Source organism: Entelurus aequoreus, linkage group LG11 (assembly GCF_033978785.1).
Source record: "Entelurus aequoreus isolate RoL-2023_Sb linkage group LG11, RoL_Eaeq_v1.1, whole genome shotgun sequence".
NCBI lineage: Eukaryota > Metazoa > Chordata > Actinopteri > Syngnathiformes > Syngnathidae > Entelurus > Entelurus aequoreus.
Window position 1 is genome coordinate 24,045,140 of NC_084741.1, and position 26,290 is coordinate 24,071,429.

General features: G+C 39.4%; 1 protein-coding gene across 1 annotated transcript in view; it reads right to left on the reverse strand.

Moving 5' to 3' along the window:
- si:ch73-95l15.5 (uncharacterized) overlaps window positions 1-15,410 on the reverse strand; it is a 35,371-nt gene extending 19,961 nt beyond the window's left edge. The window contains exons 1-3 of the mRNA XM_062062726.1: window positions 15,240-15,410; window positions 10,436-10,607; window positions 2,495-3,480 (exon numbers count right to left, since the gene is read on the reverse strand). Coding sequence (XP_061918710.1) covers window positions 2,495-3,480; window positions 10,436-10,607 — 1,158 coding nt within the window. The 5' untranslated portion in view covers window positions 15,240-15,410. The remainder of the gene's footprint in view (window positions 1-2,494; window positions 3,481-10,435; window positions 10,608-15,239) is intronic.
- Between the last annotated feature and the right edge of the window lie 10,880 nt (window positions 15,411-26,290).

Here is a 26,290-nt window from a genome sequence, read left to right on the forward strand (position 1 = left end):
AGATTTTAATGGAAGCATTCACATACCATGGTTTATATAGGGCAGAGCGGGTGGGTACAGGCAGACGTGGGGGCGTGGTGATTGGCTCATGTGTTACCTAGGAGGTGTTTCCTTCTGTGACGGCATGCTGATACAATTTCGCTGCGCTTGTTGAGGGATGACAAGTCTGGACGGTATATAATAACCAACAGTTTCTCTTTCAAGCATAGGTTGCATCTTTTATTACCACTGTTGTAAGGTGTGCTGGATGCAAGAAGTTGCCATGTTATTGAATATTCAACATTATTGTCTTTGAGATTCCAAATGTGTTTGCTGAGTTCTGTAGTGTTCCGCAGGCTTTTGAATCTGAAAGAAGCCTTGTGATTGTTCCATCTGGTTTTGAATTCTCGCTCAGTTAATCCTACATATGTGTCGGATGTGTTAATGTCCTTGCGTGTTACCTTTGCTTGGTAAACGACTGATGGTTGTAAGCACCCCCCGTTGAGAGGGCAATCAGGTTTCTTGCGGCAGTTATAGCCTTTGTCGGTTTTGGAGTCGTTCTGCCTGGTGGTGGGCGGCTCCTTTTCAATTGCTTTATTGTGGTTTGAAATGATTTGTCGCATGTTGTTCATGCAGCTGTAGCTCAATTTAATGTTGTTCTTGTTGAATACTTTTCTTAGGGTGTTGCCTTTGGGGAAGTGTTTGTCGATCAGGGTGAGGAATTTGTGGCCAATATTAGTTGAGACGTTTTTGCTGTATGGAGGGTTGTACCAGATAATGTTGTTTCGTTTTCTGCTCCTTTTTGGTTGGTTTTCTGGCGTGGGTTCGTAGGTGAGGGTGAAGTTGTATCCGCTTTCATCAAGTGCTTTTTGGTACGAGGGGGTTGCTTTGTCGAATTCAGCTTTGCTAGATGACAGCATCGATAGTCTTTTATTAATTCCGGTAGGTATTCTTTTCGTGGTGGTGGGTGGTTGCTGTCATGGTGCACATATTGGAGTGCACCATGACAGCAACCACCCATCCATGGTGCACATATTGGAGTGCACCATGACAGCAACCACCCACCCACCACCACGAAAAGAATACCTACCGGAATTAATAAAAGACTATCGATGCTGTCATCTAGCAAAGCTGAATTCGACAAAGCAACCCCCCCGTACCAAAAAGCACTTGATGAAAGCGGATACAACTTCACCCTCAACTACGAACCCACGCCAGGAAACCAACCAAAAAGGAGCAGAAAACGAAACAACATTATCTGGTACAACCCTCCATACAGCAAAAACGTCTCAACTAATATTGACCACAAATTCCTCACCCTGATCGACAAACACTTCCCCAAAGGCAACACCCTAAGAAAAGTATTCAACAAGAACAACATTAAATTGAGCTACAGCTGCATGAACAACATGCGACAAATCATTTCAAACCACAATAAAGCAATTGAAAAGGAGCCGCCCACCACCAGGCAGAACGACTCCAAAACCGACAAAGGCTGTAACTGCCGCAAGAAACCTGATTGCCCTCTCAACGGGGGGTGCTTACAACCATCAGTCGTTTACCAAGCAAAGGTAACACGCAAGGACATTAACACATCCGACACATATGTAGGATTAACTGAGGGAGAATTCAAAACCAGATGGAACAATCACAAGGCTTCTTTCAGATGCAAAAGCCTGCGGAACACTACAGAACTCAGCAAACACATTTCGAATCTCAAAGACAATAATGTTGAATATTCAATAACATGGCAAATTCTTGCATCCAGCACACCTTACAACAGTGGTAATAAAAGATGCAACCTATGCTTGAAAGAGAAACTGTTTATTATATACCGTCCAGACTTGTCATCCCTCAACAAGCGCAGCAAAATTGTATCAGCATGCCGTCACAGAAGGAAACACCTCCTAGGTAACACATGAGCCAATCACCACGCCCCCACGCCTGCCTGTACCCACCTGCTCTGCCCTATATAAACCATGGTATGAGAATGCTTCCATTAAAATCTCCTGAGGATTGAGGAAACCCCTCATGAAACAGGCCTGTAGAGATGAAATAATCTTGTGATTTTTTTCCCACACATACATACATACATACATACATACATACATACATACATACATACATACATACATACATACATACATACATACATACATACATACATACATACATACATATATATATATATATATAATTAGCTTTTTGAGCTAATTTTGCAGGTATGCAACCCCAAAGTCACATATTTAGTACTTGACGGATGTGAACTATTGGCATGCTTGCATTGTTTATTTTACAGGTATATACCAACAAATCATATTTTTGGTTACCGGACGCTCTCTGGCTACCATGCTGTTAGCATTTCAGTAGGGCTTTTTAGAATTCACACACACATTCTACTACATTTATGGTTGTAGACGCTTTGTAATGTGTATTACCACCATCTTTAGGACTGGAGCGGAACAGTATCACCCAACCAACATGTATATGGTGTTTTTATATAAACCCCACCCACCTGTTGTTGAAGAGGCAGGAATTCATCCTTTAGCTCCGTCAGGATGTCCTCGCCTTCGGGTTCGTGCTCGCCGTTCTCCATGTCTCCAAAGCTCAGGGTCCTGCTCACCTCGCTAGAAAGCCTCCTCTTGTTCATCCTGGCCAGGACAGGAATCCTGCTCCCAGGTGGTGAGCTGACAGGCCTTCCTTCCAAACACCTGAGCTCCCTCAGAGCAAGGCCAACTGACAGATCGCCCGGTGAATCAAACGGATCGAAGCCGTCCAGGGAGTCCAGGGACTGGATGGACCCGGCCTGGGAGGATACCCTCAGGGAGAGGGTAGACGCCGCCAGGGAGGATGGAGTGGAGCAGACGGACGGGATCCTGTGCCAGTGGAGGGGCATGCTGCGGGATTTATCCCGGGACAAGGCCAGCGGAGAGAACGGCTGGAAAGGCATGCGGCGAGGAATGCCACAAACTGACTCATAATCCGAATCGGACACCCGCAGCGAATCACAGCCTTCACAGTTTTGACCCTTCCTGCACCTTTTTCCTGTTCGGATATAATACGGACATGTGTCCCACTTCTCGGACCAGCACTCGTACTCGGACAGAGCCATATTCTCTTTCAGCATCTCCCGGTACGCCTCCTTCTCCGCCTCGCCTTCGTCCTCGCTAGTGCTTCCCCGGCTCGGCGGGTCCTGCAGATTCCTCTGGGTGTAGCTGTGGCGGACCCAGCGTCGGATGCGGTCGCGCTCCTGCGTCAGCTTGTCGAGCCGCTCGGACGACAGCACCTTCACCCTGGCGATGACCGAGTCAAACTTGAACACCCGCTCCAGGGCGCACAGGCACTTGCCGCACACAAAGTCCCCCCGCCCGCCATGGCGCGCCACAGGCTGGCCCAAGATGTGGGTCAGAATCGCTAGCAGATCCATGTTCTTGGAGGGGGAGTTGAGGGACAACTGGGACTTGGAGAGGGACGAGGAGGAGCCCAGGGACGACATGCTGCCTGCGAATGGAGACAGTTGGGGTGTGAATCTTTTCTTGATTAAACACAATTCTCGCAATGTACAAACCCCGTTTCCATATGAGTTGGGAAATTGTGTTAGATGTAAATATAAACAGAATACAAAGATTTGCAAATCATTTTCAAACCATATTCAGTTGAATATGCTACAAAGACAACATATTTGATGTTCAGACTGATAAAAAAAATTTTTTTTGCAAATAATCATTAACTTTAGAATTTGATGCCAGCAACATGTGACAAAGAAGTTGGGAAAGGTGGCAATAAATACTGATAAAGTTGAGGAATGCTCATCAAACACTTATTTGGAACATCCAAGAGGTGTACAGGCAAATTCGGAACAGGTGGGTGCCATGATTGGGTATAAAAGTAGATTCCATGAAATGCTCAGTCATTCACAAGCAAGGATGGGGCGAGGGTCACCACTTTGTCAACAAATGCCTGAGCAAATTGTTGAACAGTTTAAGAAAAACCTTTCTCAACCAGCTATTGCAAGGAATTTAGGGATTTCACCATCTACGGTCCGTAATATAATCAAAGGGTTCAGAGAATCTGGAGAAATCACTGCACGTAAGCAGCTAAGCCCGTGACCTTCGATCCCTCAGGCTGTACTGCATCAACAAGCGACATCAGTGTGTAAAGGATACCACCACATGGGCTCAGGAACACTTCGGAAAACATCTGTAAGTGCAAGTTAAAACTCTCCTATGCAAGGCGAAAACCGTTTATCAACAACACCCAGAATCGCCGTCGGCTTCGCTGGGCCTGAGCTCAACTAAGATGGACTGATACAAAGTGGAAAAGTGTTCTGTGGTCTGACGAGTCCACATTTCAAATTGTTTTTGGAAACTGTGGACGTCGTTTCCTCCGGACCAAAGAGGAAAAGAACCATCCGGATTGTTATAGGCGCAAAGTTGAAAAGCCAGCATCTGTGATGGTGTGGGGGTGTATTAGTGCCCAAGGCATGGGTAACTTACACATCTGTGAAGGCGCAATTAATGCTGAAAGGTACATACAGGTTTCGGAGCAACATATGTTGCCATCCAAGCAACGTTACAATGGACGCCCCTGCTTATTTCAGCAAGACAATGCCAAGCATCGTGTTACATCAACGTGGCTTCATAGTAAAAGAGTGCGGGTATTAGACTGGCCTGCCTGTAGTCCAGACCTGTCTCCCATTGAAAATGTGTGGCGCATTATGAAGCCTAAAATACCACGACAGAGACCCCTGGACTGTTGAACAACTTAAGCTGTACATCAAGCAAGAATGGGAAAGAATTCCACCTGAGAAGCTTCAAAAATGTGTCTCCTCATTGATTGATTGATTGAGACTTTTATTAGTAGGTTGCACAGTGAAGTACATATTCCGTACAATTGACCACTAAATGGTAACACTCGAATAAGTTTTTCAACTTGTTTAAGTCGGGGTCCACTTAAATTGATTCATGATACAGATATATACTATCAGATATATACTATCATCATAATACCGTCATCACACAAGATAATCACATTGAATTATTTACATTATTTACAATCAGGGGTGTGGAGGTAGGATATGGACAGCCCTTTCTTTTATACATGTTGGGAGCGCATTCCACATTGAAGTGGCATAGAAAGAGAATGAGTTAAGACCTTTGTTAGTTCGGAATCTGGGTTTAACGTGGTTAGTGGAGCTCCTCCTGGTGTTGTGGTTATGGCGGTCATTAAGGAAGTAGTTTGACATGTACTTCGGTATCAGGGAGGTGTAGTGGATTTTATAGACTAGGCTCAGTGCAACTTGTTTTACTCTGTCCTCCACCTTGAGCCAGCCCACTTTGGAGAAGTGGGTAGGAGTGAGGTGGGATCTGGGGTGGAGGTCTAGAAGTAACCTGACTAGCTTGTTCTGGGATGTTTGGAGTTTAGATTTGAGGGTTTTGGAGGTGCTAGGGTAATCGAAAAAGGGTTGAACAAGAGTTCCCGCCAGAATCCTTATGGTGCTTTTGTTGACCAGAGAGGAGATTCTGTAGAGAAATCTCGTTCGTTGGTTAACCTTTTTGATTACCTTGGTTGCCATTTTATCACAGGAAAGGTCAGCCTCTAGAATGAAACCTAGGTAGGTGACCTCATCTTTCCTGGTGATAACAATGTCACCCACTTTTATAGTGAAGTCATTGACTTTCTTAAGGTTGATGTGGGACCCAAACAAGATGGATTCCGTTTTAAGTGTATGGATAGCTTGTTGTCAGCGAGCCAGGTGCAAGTCCTACAGAGCTCAGCACTGAGGATTTTCTCCACCTGTGACTTGTCCTTGTCGGATACCAGCAGGGCAGAGTCATCCGCAAACAAAAACAATTCACAGTCGCATGCCGATGACAAGTCGTTTATGTATATTAGGAACAGTAAAGGTCCCAATTTACTGCCTTGGGGGACTCCACAGCTCACCGAGGGGGGGGGGGGGGGGGGGGGGACACGGTGCCGTTTACCTCTACCACCTGCTCCCTCCCCGCCAAGTAAGATTGCATTCAGCTCCATGAGGTTTTGTTAAATCCGATTGCTCTGAGCTTATCCAACAGTATAGCGTGGTTAACGGTGTCAAAGGCCTTCTGAAGGTCCAACATGACCATGCCGCAGTATTTGCTCGCGTCCACCTCATGTTTGATGTGGTCGGTCAGATAGAGAAGGCATGTGTCAGTGGAGTGGTTAGTTCTGAAGCCGGATTGGAATTTGTACATGAGTTTATTAGTGGCAAGGTAACTATCGACCTGTTCATAAACTATTTTCTCCATTACTTTCGAAATGGAACTGAGAATAGAAACAGATCGGTAGTTGCCAGGTTCCAATTTGCTTCCTTTTTTAAAGAGGGGAGTTACTCTTGCTATCTTAAAATATTTTGGTACTTGGCCGTATGTATTTGATAGGTTTATTATGTGCGTGATGATCGGGGCAATGATGGAGGCAGAGTCCCTGAGGAATCTGGAGGGAATATTATCAAGGCCCGTGGCCTTGTTTGGGTGAAGCGCGCTCAATTTTTTAAACACCTCATCAGCTGTGACCATTTCTAATTTGAAATCATCGTTGGATACTCCTAGCTTTCTGTAGAAGGCTTTAATGTGTTCTACACCAAAGCGACCAGAGTGGTGGGACAGCTTGTTGACAAAAGTTGCGGCTATGCTGGTGAAAAAGGTGTTACGTCTGCTAGCTACCTCCATTTTGTCTGTAATGAGGGAGTCACCCTCCTTGATGCTGATAAGTCTGGTTTTAAGTTTCTGGCTGCTGGTTGTTGAGAATTTTCCAGAGCTCACGTGGCTTATTTGTGTTTTCCTCTATTTTGTCGTTAATGTAATTTTTTTTAAGGATTTAGTCAGGTTGGTTGACTTATTTCTTAATTTATTGCATTGCTTTTTGAGAGTTGAAAGGAGTGATTTGAGGTTGATATTATTGGGTTGTTTATCTACTTCTGTTTTACACTTTTGGTATTCTGAGTATTTTCTGTCTCTGTCTTTTATGGCAACTAATAGGTCCGGATTCTTCCATGGTTCCGAGCGGGCTTTGATCCTGACTGTTTTCACGGGAGCCATGTCATTTAGTATCTTTAGGAACGCCGTTTTGAAGCGATCCCAAGCAACATCGACCAGGTTGCTCGCGAGCACAGGGGACCAGTCCCACTCATCTAATTTTAAATTGAAATTGTCATTGGGACGGCGTGGCGAAGTTGGTAGAGTGGCTGTGTCAGTAATCGGAGGTTTGCTGGTTACTGGGGTTCAATCCCCACCTTCTACCAACCTAGTCATGTCCGTTGTGTCCTTGGGCAAGACACTTCATCCTTTCTCCTGATGGGTGCTGGCTAGCGCCTTGCATGGCAGCTCCCGCCATCAGTGTGTGAATGTGTGTGTGAATGGGTGAATGTGGAAATACTGTCAAAGCGCTTTGAGTACCTTGAAGGTAGAAAAGCGCTATACAAGTATAACTCATTTATCATTGGAGTATTTTTTGAGGGATCTGGATTGGGCTGTATAGCTAAACCCAAAGCATTGGCTTTGGGTTTAGCTATTTTGCGGGTGCAGAAGGTTAGATAGTGGTCGCTAAGACCACAGATCATGACCCCACTATTTTTTATTTTAGGCCGGTCTGAAGTGAGAATGAGATCTATGGTTGATTGGATTAGCTGGGAAAAGACCGTGCAGATTACAAAACTTGCTGTAGGATCTGAAGACAGGCGCATCTTTGCGTTGAATATCTGTGTTCATATCACCAGTTAAAATGTTCTCCACGTTGTCTGTCCCTGCCAAGCACTCCTCCAGAGCCCCATAGAAATCACTCTGATTAGGGGTCTATAAATAGTCCCTATTAGTACCGGCTTAGCGTTTAACAGATATCAGGTCATTGTGGTTAAGATCAGTGCGAGTTATGTATTTAATATCTTGGTGAATATACATACAAACGCCCCCACCGTGTTTATTCCTGTCCTTTCTGATAACCGAAAAGTTTTCTATTTCTATCTCTGAGTCAGAAATACTTTGATCAGTTCCCAAACGTTTACTGAGTGTTGTTAAAAGGAAAGGCCATGTAACACAGTGGTGAACATGCCCTTTCCCAACTACTTTGGCACGTGTTGCAGCCATGAAATTCTAAGTTAATTATTATTTGCAAAAAAAAAATAAAGTTTATGAGTTTGAACATCAAATAAGTTGTCTTTGTAGTGCATTCAACTGAATATGGGTTGAAAAGGATTTGCAAATCATTGTATTCCGTTTATATTTACATCTAACACAATTTCCCAACTCATATGGAAACGGGGTGTGTACCGTACTTTCCGGACTATAGAGCGCACCCGTATTTAAGCCGCACCAACCAAATTTTAACAGGAAATAAATGTTTTTACATACAGAACCATAAGCCGCAGATATATACACCGGTACAAAAGATTTAGTAAATGTTTATTTACATACCTGAATTGTTTCCAAACGGTGCCTGTCGCACGGCAGTAAAACCGATGATCAAACAAAACAGAAGTAATCGTCATGGACCCACTAGCTTCAGATGCTCGCTAAACAGACTCAACGCAACGGTGACGTTTCGGGAAATTTACTAAACTGAAACAATGCAAACATAATGCCATTGAAAGTTAATAAGATTAACACAGACACTTGTAAAAGTGTTAGCATATTCGCTAATGCTAACAATAATAGGTTCATTACTTTACGGTAGCACGTCAAATATGCATGAAAACACTCCTACAGACATCACACGTGGGACGGTTTAGTAAGTAAGAATTGTTTTAGTTAGTGTAAAATTTATAAACGTTGCTTGGAGTGATGGGGCAGCACGGTGGAAGAGGGGTTAGTGCGTCTGCCTCACAATACGAAGGTCCTGAGTAGTCCTGAGTTCAATCCCGGGCTCGGGATCTTTCTGTGTGGAGTTTGCATGTTCTCCCCGTGACTGCGTGGGTTCCCTCCGGGTAATCCGGCTTCCTCCCACCTCCAAAAACAGGCACCTGGGGATAGGTTGATTGGCAACACTAAATTGGCCCTAGTGTGTGAATGTGAGTGTGAATGTTGTCTGTCTATCTGTGTTGGCCCTGCGATGAGGTGGCGACTTGTCCAGGGTGTACCCCGCCTTCCGCCCGATTGTAGCTGAGATAGGCTCCAGCGCCCCCCGCGACCCCGAAGGGAATAAGCGGTAGACAATGGATGGATGGATGCTTGGAGTGATGAAAAATCATTTCGAGCAGAGACGCTATAGATCAGTGGTTCTTAACCTGGGTTCGATCGAACCCTAGGGGTTCGGTGAGTCGGGCTTAGGGGTTCGGCAGAGGTCAAGACACACCCGACTCATCGTGTAAATAAAAACTTTTCCCTATCCGCGTATTACGGATACGGCAACAGCAGAAGTCACACTGATTTGCAGGTGTGTAATTTGTTGTGAGTTTATGCACTGTCTTGGTTTTGTTCTTTGAACAAGGTGATGTTCATGCATGGTTCATTTTGTGCACCAGTAAAAAAAACATGGTAACACTTTAGTATGGGGAACATATTCACCATTAATTAGTTGCTTATTAACATGCAAATTAGTAACATATTAGCTCTTAACTAGTCATTATTAAGTACTTATTAATGCCTTATTCGGCATGGCCTTATTATAACCCTAACCCTCTAACCCTGACCCGAACAAAATAACTCTAAATTAAGTCTTTGTTACTTAGAATATGTTCCCCATACTAAAGTGTTACCAAAAACATATAACTTTGTCTTGAATTTGAAAAAAAACAACCTTTTATTTTTCGCCAAAGAAGGGTTCGTTGAATGCACATATGAAACTGGTGGGGTTCGGTACCTCCAACAAGGTTAAGAACCACTGCTGAATGAATAGGCGAAAAGGGATCTACTTCCGGTTCAAGGCATGAAACAGGAAGTACATGTTTAAACCCCAGCGCCTGCAGTAAGCAAACTCTTCCAAAAGATGGCGCCATAGCACAAACAATAACCCTGTTTCAGTGTCTCTGTTGATGTTGAAAACTATTTGTTCAATACAAAACATTATAGCGGTAACCGAAGAAAAATCCATAAATTAGCCGCAACGTTTTGTAAGCCGCAGGCTCAAAGCGTAGAAAAAAAGTATCACCTTATAGTCCCAAAAATACGGTACTATTTGGTATAATAATTATAATGAAACTTTTTCAAATCATGTTACAGGTTGGACAAGTTTATTCTGGTTACATGGAGACGGTTTAAAAAAATATATATTTAAAAAAATGTATTCTTATAAAAAATAAAAGTTTTTTGTTGTTTTTTTTAATGGATTTTTTAAAATGATGAATCGATTTAGAGTCGTGATGAATAAGAATCACGATTCGGACGTGAATTACTTTCCTATGAACCCCTAGCAGACACATACGAATTATAAGTAATAATTGAGCCCCATGATAACGACACGTGACCCCAAGTTTGAGACTCACCCCACGGGCTGCTTAGTGAGGACCTGGACAGGCTTCCATCACGCAGAGACCTTGTGGGGGTTTGAGGTTGACCAGTCTTCTTGTGTTGGCCTCCAAACAGCCAGCGCCTTTGATTTCCCTGAAGCATCCCTCCGCATATTCGACATAAGTCATTTTGACTTCTGGAGGTCATCTAAAACAGAAATAAAATGAAATGCATTCATTATCGAGTTTTCCAGGCCCCGGAACCCCAAACTGATGGAGGGATGACCTCGTGGACGTCCTGTGGGACAGATTGTGGACACTGGCGGGCCATAGTTTGAGGACCACTGGTCTAAAGGGAAAAGCTTCAGACTGAGGAGCCATTTTCCACCTGGCACCAGTGTTTGACTTGTCTCCATTAAAAAAAAATATTTTTGAAAAAGAGCAGGGGACATAAACCCCCTGTCTTCCCCCAAATTATGTCAGTGCAACAGCTCTGGTTTTGTTGGCCCACATCATATTGTCCAAACTCAATCAAACCACAAAACAATAAAAATGTAAGCAAAAATAATGTAAAAAACTGTAATTTTGATAATAATTAATAAGGCATAATACACAAACCTGACATAGTTTTGTCTTTAATATATATAATGATTATTTTTAGTTGGGGTTTTTTCTTCTTTATTTTACAAAATTAAATATCAAAATGGCTCTCGCAAGTTTTCAGTACACGGCCCTTGGTGGAAAATGTTTGGACACCCCTGTTTTACTTAATTTGTAAGTACTGTTCTACTTAATTGTATTTTAACTAGAGTGCCAAGCGCTAATTGCTAGCTATCTTAAACATAATAATGTCATTATTTATTAATGTGTTTATTTTAAACCTGCGATGTACATGCCACTGCCATTTCCACAACTACACTACACTGTGTTGGACCAACGTTAATATATATTTGAAAACATTAAAAACAAAAACATTGCGGGGGAATATACAATATATATATATATATATATATATATATATATATATATATATATATACACATACATACACACTACCGTTCAAAAGTTTGGGGTCACATTGAAATGTCCTTATTTTTGAAGGAAAAGCACGTACCTTTAAATGAAGATAACTTTAAACTAGTTTTAACTTTAAAGAAATACACTCTATACATTGCTAATGTGGTAAATGACTATTCTAGCTGCAAATGTCTGGTTTTTTGTGCAATATCTACATAGACATATATACATACATATATATATATATACACATATACATATATATACATATATATATACATACATATATATATATATACACATATACATATATATACATATATATATACATTTCCATTTCCAGCAACTATCACTCCAGTGTTCTAATGGTACAATGTGTTTGCTCATTGGCTCAGAAGGCTAATTGATGATTAGAAAACCCTTGTGCAATCATGTTCACACATCTGAAAACAGTTTAGCTCGTTACAGAAGCTACAAAACTGACCTTCCTTTGAGCAGATTGAGTTTCTGGAGCATCACATTTGTGGGGTCAATTAAACGCTCAAAATGGCCAGAAAAAGGGAACTTTCATCTGAAACTCGACAGTCTATTCTTGTTCTTAGAAATGAAGACTCAAACACAAAATTGTTTGGGTGACCCCAAACTTTTGAACGGTAGTGTATATATATACTAGGGCTGGGAATCTTTGGGTGTCCCACAATTCGATTCAGAATCGATTCTTGGGGTCACGATTCGATTCAAAATCTTTTCTTTTTTCCAATTCAACACGATTTTCGATTCAAAAACGATTTTTTTTATTTTTTTTATTTTTTTAAATGAAAACAATACACAACAATACCATAATAATGCAATACAATTTCAAAACCAAACCCAATTTTGGAGTTCTGAACTTGTGATTTCTTGCAGTGTTAAGTGGTAATATTTCACATTTGTCCCAATTGACTTTATACCCTGATAAACAGCCATATTCAGTGATGACATTATTGATATAGTGTAGAGAGGAGTTAACATGTGACAGGTAGAGAATTATGTCGTCACAATACATTGATAGCTTATTATACTGAGAGCCAATTTTTATAAATGAATATTATTTTCACTTCTTATTTTTGCAGCTAAGGGTTCAATAACCAAATTAAATAATAATCCAGATGCAGGACATCCCTGTTTTACTCCTCTTTTTAACGAAAAAGGTTCTGAAATATGATTATTGGTTTTGACTGATGCCATGGGCCTTGTATAAAGCATCTTAATCCATTGTATAAAATTATCTCCAAATCCAAATTTACATAATGTGCAAAACATAAATGACCAGTTTATGCGGTCGAATGCCTTCTCCGCATCAACAGTACATACTGCTGTGGGATAAGGGAGACTTCTAGCATAGTAAATAACATTAAACAATTTCCTTGTATTGTCTGAAGATTGTCGACCTTCCATGAAGCCAGTTTGGTCAGTATGAATGAATTTTCCTATTACATTTGATAATCGTGTGGCTAAGATTTTTGCCAAGATTCAAAAGGATTCTCTATTCATTCAATACATAGGATTTCAGCAGGATCTACCCCAGTCTGCTGACATGCAAGCAGAGTAGTAGATGTTTGTAAAAAGCTTTTATAATTGTAAAGGACAATGTCTTATCAACTGATTGCAATAATGTAAATTTGTTTTAACTATTAAATGAACCAAAAATATGACTTATTTTATCTTTGTGAAAATATTGGACACAGTGTGTTGTCAAGCTTATGAGATGCGATGAAAGTGTTGTAAGCCACTGTGACACTATTGTTCTTTTTAAAAATGTTTTTATAAATGTCTAATGATAATGTCAATGAGGGATTTTTAATCACTGCTATGTTGAAATTGTAACTAATATTGATACTGTTGTTGATAATATTCATTTTTGTTTCACTACTTTTGGTTTGTTCTGTGTCGTGTTTGTGTCTCCTCTCAATTGCTCTGTTTATTGCAGTTCTGAGTGTTGCTGGGTCGGGTTTGGTTTTGGAATTGGATTGCATTGTTATGGTATTGCTGTGTATTGTTTTGTTGGATTGATTAATTAAAAAAGTAAATAAATAAATAAATAAAAAAATAAAATAAAAAAATTGATTTTTAAAAAAAAAAGAGAATCGATTCTGAATCGCACAACGTGAGAATCGCGATTCGAATTCGAATCGATTTTTTCCCACCCTTAATATATACATATATATATACATATATATATACATATATATATACATATATACACATATACATATGTATATACATATATACATATGTATATACATATATACATATACATATGTATATACATATATACATACATACATACATACATACATACATACATATACATACATATATATATATATACACACACACACATATATATTCCCATGCAATTTATTTCTCTAACCCAGTGGTTCTCAAATGGGGGTACGCGTACCCCTGGGGGTACTTGAAGGTATGCCAAGGGGTACGTGAGATTTTTTTTAAATATTCTAAAAATAGCAACAATTCAAAAATCCTTTATAAATATATTTATTGAATAATACTTCAACAAAATATGAATGTAAGTTCATAAACTGAACATCAAATCAAGTAGGCTATTCCATTCATTACCATAAAGCCAGAGTTTCCCCCATGCCATGATGGTTTGACCCTCACTAAAATGTCTGTCAAAAAGAACTGTGAAAAGAAATGCAACAATGCAATATTCAATGTTGACAGCTAGATTTTTTGTGGACATGTTCCATAAATATTGATGTTAAAGATTTATTTTTTTGTGAAGAAATGTTTAGAATTAAGTTCATGAATCCAGATGGATCTCTATTACAATCCCCAAAGAGGGCACTTTAAGTTGATGATTACTTCTATGTGTAGAAATCTTTATTTATAATTGAATCACTTGTTTATTTTTCAACAAGTTTTTAGTTATTTGTATATATTTTTTTCCAAATAGTTCAAGAAAAACCACTACAAATGAGCAATATTTTGCACTGTTATACAATTTAATAAATCAGAAACTGATGACATAGTGCTGTTTTTTACTTCTTTATCTCTTTTTTTCAACCAAAAATGCTTTGCTCTAATTAGGGGGTACTTGAATTAAAAAAATGTTCACAGGGGGTACATCACCGAAAAAAGGTTGAGGACCACTGCTCTAACCAACCAAAACTTTTACGACCCCCTGCAGACATTGTTAAAAATGTTTTTCATGTATATTCATATGAAGTTTCAACTTTTAGCCAAACGTCCAGGCGGAAATGACGACTGGTATGTCAAAGTAAAAGCTAAAACGAAAAACTACTAGACTCGTCAGCATTGATTGTTTTCCATTACAGAGTATTTGATCGATATATCAACACACACGTATGAAATAATTGATTTATTTGTGGGCGATGAGCTACAAAGAAGCTTCGCAATCATTGTTTGTTTTGAAAAGTGTGAGCGAAAAGTGTCACAAGTTATTTGCTTTACACGTCGACCTTTGGCCACGCAGACAGCGGTGAAGTGTCTCTGAACTAAACTTTTGCCTTCCTCGCCTCGTTACCGCAATTTACCGTCACTTATGGTGCAATAACCGTCGTATTCCCTCCCGCGTGGACATTATAGCAACTATAAACCAGCTCGAAAGTTGACACAAACTTTGACAGAAAACAGCTGTCAAGTGTGGCGTGATTGCTTCTTCCGAGGGTACCTAAAAGCACCGTGGGCACTTAGAAAATAGAGCCACGTCGGTCGTTACATTCAAACAACATGTGTGCATGGAACCAAAAACCCCGAGTTAGCTTCTCCGTAACTTTCAAATCGGGATAAACGTTACCTTTAAACGTGGCGTCTCCCTGACGAGACCAAGTCCGAGAACTCTTCACCAGAAGTGACTTATTAAACGAAGAGGAGCAGCTTCCCGCGGAGTAGCATGTCCCACACGGGAGGAAGTGACTCGTCTGAACAAGCAGACAGCGGGAAGGTGGGTGTCACCTTGGTGACGTCACCAGGCATACCTGTTGAGTCCCGTGCCGGCAAGGGGAGGGATTAAGTTCGTCGTCATGTCGGACATAAATTCAAATACTATAATATGAACCATTATATTACCTTTCACACGAGACAATATAGCTGGATTTTTTCAAAAGCAGGTTATTCATACATTATTTCGTCAATGAATAAAAAACAAGGATTTTCTTTATTTTTTATCAAGGAATGCAATAACTAGTATCAGTTATACAATAAGATGTAGATCACAATAATTTAATTGACACAAATATTACTCTAAAAAGGTGGCTGTAATTGAATGTTTCTATATTTTTACTTGTAAACATTCCATAAGGAGGTGCCATATTTCCATGCTTCGGCAGTGACATACGTCGGTAGAATTTCCTTCACCTGAATTTATACATTATTTCGTCAATGTATAAAAAACAAGGATTTTCTTTATTTTTTTTATCAAGGAATGCAATAACTAGTATCAGTTATACAATAAGATGTAGATTAGAATAATTTTATTTACACAAATATTACTCTAAAATGGTGGCTGTAATTTAATGTTTCTATAGTTTTACTTGTAAACATTCCATTAGGAGGTGCCATATTTCCATGCTTCGGCAGTGACATACGTCGGTAGAATTTCCTTCACCTGAATTTTAGGAATATTGAAAAAATACACAAATAAGTAACAATAAAATGCATGGATTAAATTGATTTAAAAATATAAATAAAACTGCCATAAAATGAGGACGTAACAAACATCCATCCATCCATCCATCCATCCATTCTGGTCACAAACATGTGATTTCAAAATTGTACTACCATAACTGGTGTGTGTACGCTTGAACTGCTACCCTTTAAAATAGGGGTATCAAACATACGGCCCGCGGGCCGAATCACGCCCACGGGATGAGTTTGCTAAGTATCAAAATTGGCCGAAATTTTTGAATGAAAGAAACTGCTGTTCCAAATGTGTCCACTACATCTCACAATAGCAATTATTTGTATCTTTGTAGATTATGCTACATATGTAAAATAAATAAACCACATGATGTTAGTGCACCAGTCGACGAAAATTAGCAAACTACATGAATAACATCCTGTAGTTTGATTTTGATATTATTTTTTTATCTTGATAGATAGAAAATTAACACCAATGAGTTGACTGATGAACATTATCACATATGTTATTCAGAAAGTAAAAATAACAACAAATAAAGATAGAATACTATTAACCGCAACATGTAAGTGTAAAAAAAACAACACCATTATGATTTGTAAATTTTCAGAATGTGCTTGTTCTATTTTTAAACAAAGAAAACAACCTGAAGTTGTCTTTATTTTGAAGTTATCGTGCCGTGATTTTACCAGTTGGCTCACTTGGAAGTAGATTTTTCTCCATGTGGCCCCGATCTAAAATGAGTTTGAAACCCCTGCTTTAAAATAATGAACCCGAAAAGTGAATACAAATTAAAATAAATAGATGTAATATATATGTTATATATAATGTGTAATATATAGAATATAAATATATAAAGTTAATCCAATGCTAAATTTACTTAAACGCTAATTTTCTAGACCAGTGGGCAATTGCCAACGATGAATCTGCATGTGCATAAACAAAAACAGCTCCCAAACAAACAGCTCACAACTGGGAATCGATTTAAAAGACTCGATTTGTTCTCAAACGCCACTACTCGATTGTCTGCGAGCAAAACACACAGAACGACAAGACTTTGACACCGTTAATCACGCTATACTGTTGGACAAGCTCAGAGCAATCGGATTTGATAAAACCTCATCGAGCTGGATGCAATCTTACTTGGAGGGGAGGAAACAGTTGGTAGAGGTGAACGTCACCGTGCCCCCCCCCCCCCCCCCCCCTCTCAGTAAGCTGTGGAGTCCCCCAAGGCAGTATATTAGGGCCTTTACTGTTCCTAATATACATAAACAACATGTCATTAGCATGCGACTGTGAATTTTTTTTGTTTGCCGATGACTCGGCCCTGCTGGTATCCGGCAAGGACAAGTCTGAGGTGGAGAAATTCCTCAGTGCTGAACTCTGTAGAATTTGCACCTGGCTCGCTGACAACAAGCTATCCATACACTTGGGTAAAACGGAATCCATCCTATTTGGGTCCCACATCAACCTTAAGAAAGTCAATGACTTCACTATAAAAGTGGGTGACATTGTTCCATCCATCCATCTTCTTCCGCTTATCCGAGGTCGGGTCGCAGGGGCAGCAGCCTAAGCAGGGAAGCCCAGACTTCCCTCTCCCCAGCCACTTCGTCCAGCTCTTTTCGGGGGATCTCGAGGCGTTCCCAGGCCAGCCGGGAGACATAGTCTTCCCAACGTGTCCTGGGTCTTCCCCGTGGCCTCCTACCGGTCGGACGTGCCCTAAACACCTCCCTAGTGAGGCGTTCCAGTGGCATCCTGACCAGATGCCCGAACCACCTCATCTGGCTCCTCTCGATGTGGAGGAGCAGCGGCTTTACTTTGAGCTCCCCCCGGATGGCAGAGCTTCTCACCCTATCTCTAAGGGAGAGCACCGCCACTCGGCGGAGGAAACTCATTTCGGCCGCTTGTACCCATGATCTTGTCCTTTCGGTCATAACCCAAAGCTCATGACTAGAGATGTCCGATAATATCGGTCTGCCGATATTATCGGCCGATAAATGCGTTAAAATGTAATATCGGAAATTATCGGTATCGGTTTTTTTATTATCAGTATCGTTTTTTGGTTTTTTTTTTATTTGTATTTTTTATTTTTATTAAATCCACATAAAAAACACAAGATACACTTACAATTAGTGCACCAACCCAAAAAACCTCCCTCCCCCATTTACACTCATTCACACTCATTCACACAAAAGGGTTGTTTCTTTCTGTTATTAATATTCTGGTTCCTACATTATATATCAATATATATCAATACAGTCTGCAAGGGATACAGTCCGTAAGCACACATGATTGTGCGTGCTGCTGGTCCACTAATAATACTAACCTTTAACAGTTAATTTTACAAATTTTCATTAATTATTAGTTTCTATGTAACTGTTTTTATATTGTTTTACTTTCTTTTTTATTCAAGAAAATGTTTTTAATTTATTTATCTTATTTTATTTGATTAATTTTTTTAAAAAGTACTTTATCTTCACCATACCTGGTTGTCCAAATTAGGCATAATAATGTGTTAATTCCACGACTGTATATATCGGTTGATATCAATTCAATTCAATTCAATTCAATTCAATTCAATTCAATTCAATTCAATTAATTCAATTCAATTCAATTCAATTCAATTCAATTATTTATTTATTTCGTACTTGGATGTGTACATTTCAACAACATTTCAACAATCTCACATACCTTACTGCATTCAATACACAGCCATGTCGAAAAGGAACAGGATGAAGAAAATCTTATATTTCCTGCCCCTTCGCACAAAAGAAACATTTTCTTGGTATTTCTTTGCCGGTAGTGCATTAGAACATCCAATGCAACAAATCAATACAAAACAATATATCACATATGCACACACAGGCACCCACACCCACACGCACCCACCCACCAGGGGCGTAGACTCTAGAGTAGTAAAAAAGGCTACAGGACATGTATGACCCAGTTGACAAGAAAAGTTATTGTTGCCTAAAAACTACAAATTTGTACCCCTACCCAGTGCACACACTCATAGAAATTAATAGAACAAACAATCAATGAAAAGAATAAACAAGCAAGATAAGTTGAACAAAAAATAAACAAACAAAACAAAAACTGAAAAAATAAGGCAATCACTCAAACCAAACAAACTGAAAAAGAACAAGGCAATCATCCAAACCAAACAAACTGAAAAAGAATAAGGTAATCATTCAAACCAAACAAAACTGAATAGAACAAGGCTATCATAACAAGGTATCATTCAAACCAAACAAAGCTAAGAACAATGTGATCATTCAACCAAGGATCCATAGTGCATGTCGATAAAGAAAAAAAAAAAAAATGAAAGGAAAGCTAGACTATACAATACCTACAGTCATGTAGGATAATGTAAGCGTTGTTTTTTTTGTGTGTTTATTATTATTTTTATTTTTTATTTTTATTTTTTTCCCCTTATTTTTCCCTTTGCGTCCCTTTTGTCAGTGCTCATATAACATCATAGTTCTGTTTTTAAAGACTTTTTTTAATTGAAATGTGTTTTTACATTGCTTTATTTCATTATGGAGAGAGTTCCAGAGTTTTACTCCCACCACTGATGTACACATTTGTTTTGATGTTGTTCGTGCAAGCTGATGCTTAAAGTGCCCTTTCCTTCTTCCTTCTTTTTCTATTAAAGTGAAATTTTTTTGTAGATTTATTGGTAGCTCTTGACTACTAGCCCTGAACATAACCAATAATGTCTGCTGCTCAACTAGTTCATAAAATTTGTAAAGTCCTGAGCTAATAAATAATCCATTTGTGTGCTCTCTATAACCTGTTTTGTGTATGATTCTGATCGCTCTCTTCTGAAGGAGGTACAGTGGCTTTGTGTTACTCTTATATGTACTACCCCATATTTCCACACAATAATTGATATAAGGCAGTACAAGTGCACAATACAGTGTACGCATTGCTTTATAATCTAATACATCTTTTACCTTATTTAATATAAATATACTTTTAGCCATCTTTTTTCTAACATGTGAGATATGCGATTTCCAACTAATATTATCATCTAAAATCACTCCCAAAAATCTAATCTCAGAGACTTTTTCAATGCTTGTTCCAGCTATTGACAGTACAATATTTTCAGGCTTTTTTCTCTTACTAAAAATCATGAACTTAGTTTTTTTCAAATTCAATGATAATTTGTTAACGTCAAACCATTTTTTGAGTTTGACCATTTCCTGTTCCATACTCTTTAGTAATTCATTTAAGTCATGTCCAGAGCTGTAAAAGTTGGTATCGTCAGCAAATAATACAAAATTGAGTAATTTTGACACATCACAGATATCATTTATGTATAAAATAAATAGTTTCGGTCCCAGAACAGACCCTTGTGGAATTCCACACTTAATACTCATATTTTCAGATGTATTAGCAGCATATTGTACATATTGTTGTCTGTTATTCAAGTAGCTATTTAACCAATCTAAAACTATTCCTCTCACACCGTATGAATGTAATTTGGATAAAAGGATAGAGTGATCGATTGTGTCAAACGCTTTCTTAAGGTCTATAAACACCCCTACTGTGTATTTCTTACTATCGGTGGCTGTTGTTATGTCCTCAATTATGTTCATCACAGCAGAGGCAGTAGATCTGTTTGAACGAAATCCATACTGGCTCTCGCTCAACAACTTGTTTTTTTCAATAAAATGGTCTAATTTTTGTACAAATATTTTTTCAAGCACCTTAGAGAATTGGGACAGAAGTGATACCGGTCTGTAATTAGTAAACATGTGCTTATCCCCATCTTTAAAGAGTGGAATAACCTTTGCTACCTTCATTCTATCTGGGAAGATCCCTGTATTGAAAGAGAGATTGAAGATATAGCAGAGAGGCTCAATGATGCAGTCAATTGTCTTTTTTACAATTATCATATCTAACCCATCATCGTCTGTTGATGTTTTGTTCTTTAATTTATTTACAATTGTTATAATTTCATTTTCACTGACTTCTCCCAAAAACATTGACTTAAGTACTCTGCCTCCACCTCCCAACCCATTCTGAAATGACCCATCATCATGTTTTTCTATATTTTCTGCTAGTTTTGGACCTACGTTTACAAAAAATGAGTTAAACTCATTTGCCACTTCGTCCATATTTTTTATTATCTTTTCTTCTTTTACAAAGTGGTTTGGCGGGCTGATAGGTCCCGGTGTGCTTCCCATCACCTTTTTCAATATGTTCCATGTTCCTTTGATATTGGCTTTATTTTTTTCTAACAAGTTACTATAATAGTCTTTTTTGGCTTGTCTCATTATTGTTGTCAACCTGTTTTTATAAACCTTATATTTAATTTCTGCTGCATTTGTCCTAGATTTTAAAAATACCTTGTAAAGTCTATTTTTCTTTTTACATGCATTCTGTAGTCCCCTTGTGATCCAAGGAGTTTCACTGTAATTGTCCTTTTGTTTATATAGCATATTTGGGCAATGTTTTTCATACAGTGATAAATATATATTTAAAAAAGCTTCATATGCATCATTTACCTCTCCTACATATACCTCCATCCAATCCCTTTCAAGAAGGTCGCTTCTAAACATGTCAATTGTCGCTTCGGTTCTTAATCTTTTCCTTACATATTTGTGGGCTGTTTCTTCTCTCTCCCTGTTGACTTGACAGTCCCCCTCATTGATTTGGCACTCATAAGTAAAAAATACAGGTAGATGGTCGCTGATATCATTAACTACCAATCCACTCTTGATTTTGTTTTTTTCTACAACATTTATAAAGATATGATCAATCAGTGTGGCGCACGTTGTTGTTATTCGACTTGGTTTGGTGATCAACGGATATAATCCTTTACTATACAGTATCTCTAGATATTCGCTTGTTGATGTATTTCTAGGAGCGCTCAGCAAATCAATATTTAGATCCCCACACATGACATATGTTTTCTTTTCATTTAGATGGCACAGTATTTCTTCAAGTTTATCATTAAATTCATCTACTCTGGACCTCGGTGCCCTATATACACACGTAACGATGACATTTCTCTTCCTTTCCATCTCAATCTCCACAGTTATACATTCAAGCAAATCATCAATAACCATCGTCATACGTTCTACTGCTTTGCATTTCAAGTCACGGTGGACAAGCAGGGCCACGCCCCCTCCCCTTTTATTTATTCTATTACTGTGATGCAGCTCATAATTATCGATGGAGAAGTCGATACCTCTCTCCTCATCTATCCATGTTTCTGTCAGAGCTATTATTTTGAATTTACTTTTCAAGTTACTCAGATACTCTTTGATTTTATTAAAATTTGCATATGCGCTTCTACAGTTGAAGTGTATTAGAGAAAAGTTATTGTCTAGACTAACACTATCATTAAGCTGTTCCTCTGTATAGTAATCACACAAGGAATTAATTGAGTTGAACAGATGTTTATCTGGGTCAACTTGACATTCAAAGTCATGCAATTTGTAATCTATATATTCAGATCCTGACGGATGATTTTCAGTTGTCTCAGCCATTATGGGTTGATGTTATATTGCCAGTGCACAGTAATAGAATAATTGATATGCTCATAATATAATAAATATACTCATGACATAATAAATATGCTGATGTTGTATTCCCAATGCTAAACTCATGACATAATAAATATGCTGATGTTATATTCCCAATGCTAAACTCATGACATAATAAATATGCTGATGTTATATTCCCAATGCTAAACTCATGACATACTGAATAGGCTGATGTTATATTCCCAATGCTAAACTCATGACATAATAAATATGCTGATGTTATATTCCCAATGCTAAACTCATGACATAATAAATATGCTGATGTTATATTCCCAATGCTAAACTCATGACATAATAAATATGCTGATGTTATATTCCCAATGCTAAACTCATGTCATAATACATATGCTGATGTTATATTCCCAATGCTAAACTCATGACATAATAAATATGCTGATGTTATATTCTCAATGCTAAACTCATGACATAATAAATATGCTGATGTTATATTCCCAATGCTAAACTCATGACATAATAAATATGCTGATGTTATATTCCCAAAGCTAAACATGATCATAGTTGTCATATAGAAATAGCATGACGTCATAGTATAGTATATAAATATAATGATTGATATAGTATAGGCATAGTATTTGTGGCTGTAGGATGGCATCATGGTGGTTAACATGGATGTACTGTAGTTGTGCCACTCATACCTTCCCAGGCTGCGGTCCCCCCTTAGCCTGATTACTTGGATCCAGTGTCCATGTCCATGCCCATAAGTCCCCAATCCCGCACCATCCACGGTATACCCTATCGGATTCTTCCACACCCTCACGACCACCGAATGACATCTCCTGTGTAGATTGACGTTAGTGTTCATATTTCCATACGAGGAGCATAACTCCACGGTGCACATTACACACGCATACTCACACAGCACAGCCACATTCATACCGATATATACACACTCACTCCAGACACACAAACGCAAAAATAGCAGCATAAATGAGTAAAAATAACAAGTCCAAAACAGTTCCAGCGTCCAGTACAAAATATGTTCCAGTCCAGAAAAGAGCATCGGACCTGCATGACTCAGTATGTTAAACGGCCGACAGATCACGCACCAGTGAGGTGTGGAGAGAAATGTGTCCCAAAAACAGTTCACAAAAATCTGTGACTCAGCTTGGCAAAAAACGCATAGGCCTACTAAAAAAACGTTCAAAAAAGTTATTGACACAGAGGAACCAGTGTGAAAGCATTCGTGCAGCTCGTGTCCATGGGGCTTTGTAAAAAATAAAGTTAGCCTACCGTCTTGTTCAGAGAGGATCCATGCTAGAAACACCAAAATATTGGGAGATGGTAAAAAGGGAGAGATTGAAAGTAGCAGTGCTAATCCCCTCTTCTGCTCACAGTCACACCACTGAGCCCAGGCAAACCAGACAGACGGAGACATAGTCATTTATAAGGGTCGAGGTCTTTTAACTCGCGTATCATGATCACCTTCTCTGCTTCACCATTCAACTTAATGAGCACCTTACAATCTCTGGTCCACGTAGCTTTGATCTTGTCGTCCTTTCGCAGTATGCGTGCCTCTTTGGCTATTTCGGCGTTCTTTGATGTGAGATGTTCATTGATGTACACGTTGGTTCCTTTGAGCAACTTTCCCTGCCTTAGCAGGTTCGTTTTATGTTTGCGATTCACGAACCTCATGATGATGGCGGGTTTGAGCGTTCGGTCCTTTCTCGGAAGAAGGTGACAAGCTGAGATGTTGTTCTTGTCGAAATTAATGTTCATGCTGTTCAGGAAGTTAGCAACCTGGGATTCCAGCGATAGCTGTTCTTCCTCGCTGGGTTCCCCATTGTTCCCCGCCGCGGCAGCTGCAGCATAAGACCTCGGTTTCACATCAATTCCGCTGATTATCACATCTTCCTTCCTTGTAAAAAGCTCCAGGTCCTGGACTCTTTTCTCCTGTTCATGGACTATCTTTTCGAACTTCTCAAGACTGTCCACCTTTGTTTGTAGTGTTTTTATCGTTAGGGAGCTCTCTTCAATCTTTTTCCTGAGCCCCTGCACCTCGGTTAAGAGGTCCACGAGTTGGTTTTGTTTGGTCGATATTTCGCGGACTTCTCTCGCCAAACTCTCCAGCGTTTTGTTTATTTCTCTAATGTTCTTCTCCATCCTGTTTTTTCAGTTTAAAGAGTGGTTAAAAGGGTAGTTTTACTAACAAATAGAGCAGCCGAGAGGCTGCTAATCTCAGGGCGTGTATGATGACGATATCGGTTGATATCGGTATCGGTAATTAAAGAGTTGGACAATATCGGCATATCGGATATCGGCAAAAAGCCATTATCGGACATCCCTACTCATGACCATAGGTGAGGATGGGAACGTAGACCGACCGGTAAATTGAGAATTGTTTTTGTTTGCGGATGACTCGGCCCTGCTGGTATCCGGCAAGGACAAGTCACAGGTGGAGAAAATCCTCAGTGCAGAACTCTGTAGAATTTGCACCTGGCTCGCTGACAACAAGCTATCCATCCACTTGGGTAAAACGGAATCCATCCTATTTGGGTCCCACATCAACCTTAAGAAAGTCAATGACTTCACTATAAAAGTGTGTGACATTGTTATCACCAGGAAAGATGAGGTCACTTACCTAGGTTCCATTCTAGAGGCTAATCTTTCCTGTGATAAAATGGCAACCAAGGTAATCAAAAAGGTCAACCAACGAACGAGATTTCTCTATAGAATCTCCTCTCTGGTCAACAAAAGCACCATGAAGATTCTAGCGGGAACTCTCATTCAACCCTTTTTCGATTACGCATGCACCTCCTGGTACCCTAGCGCCTCGAAAACCCTCAAATCTAGACTCCAAACATCCCAGAACAAGCTAGTCAGATTACTTTTTGACCTCCACCCCAGATCACACCTCACTCCTACCCACTTCTCCAAAGTGGGCTGGCTCAGGGTGGAGGACAGAGTAAAACAACTTGCACTGAGCCTAGTCTATAAAATCCGCTACACCTCCCTGATACCGAAGCACATGTCAAACTACTTCCTAACGTAAATGACCGCCATAACCAAAACACCAAGGGGAGCTCCACTAACCACGTTAAACCAAGATTCCGATCTAACAAAGGTCTTAACTCATTCTCTTTCTATGCCACATCAATATGGAAGGCACTCCCAACAGGTGTAAAAGAAAGGGCATCTCTATCCTCCTTCAAAACCACACTAAAAGAACACCTCCAGGCAACTTCAACCCTAAACTAACACCCTCCCTTCCACATCATACCTCTTCGGATTGCAAATAATCAAATGTAAATAATCAAATGTAGACACATTTTCTTATACTTTCTGATCTCTCTCTCTGTGTCCACTACTTGCTGTACATATCCTACCAAGTCAGTCCTACACTGTTCCAATGTCCATTTCTCTGATGATGCAATTGTTGATGACTGAAGTGTTGATACCAACCAAACCTACCCCCCCACCCGACTTAAACAAGTTGAAAAACTTATTCGGGTGTTACCATTTAGTGGTCAATTGTACAGAATATGTACTTCACTGTGCAATCTATACTAATAAAAGTTTAAATCAATCAATCAATTCCGTTGGCATTTGGTGGAGTATATTAACATACTTGCCGACCCTCCCAAATTTTCCGGGAGACTCCTGAATTTCAGTGCCTCTCCCGAAAATCTCCCGGGA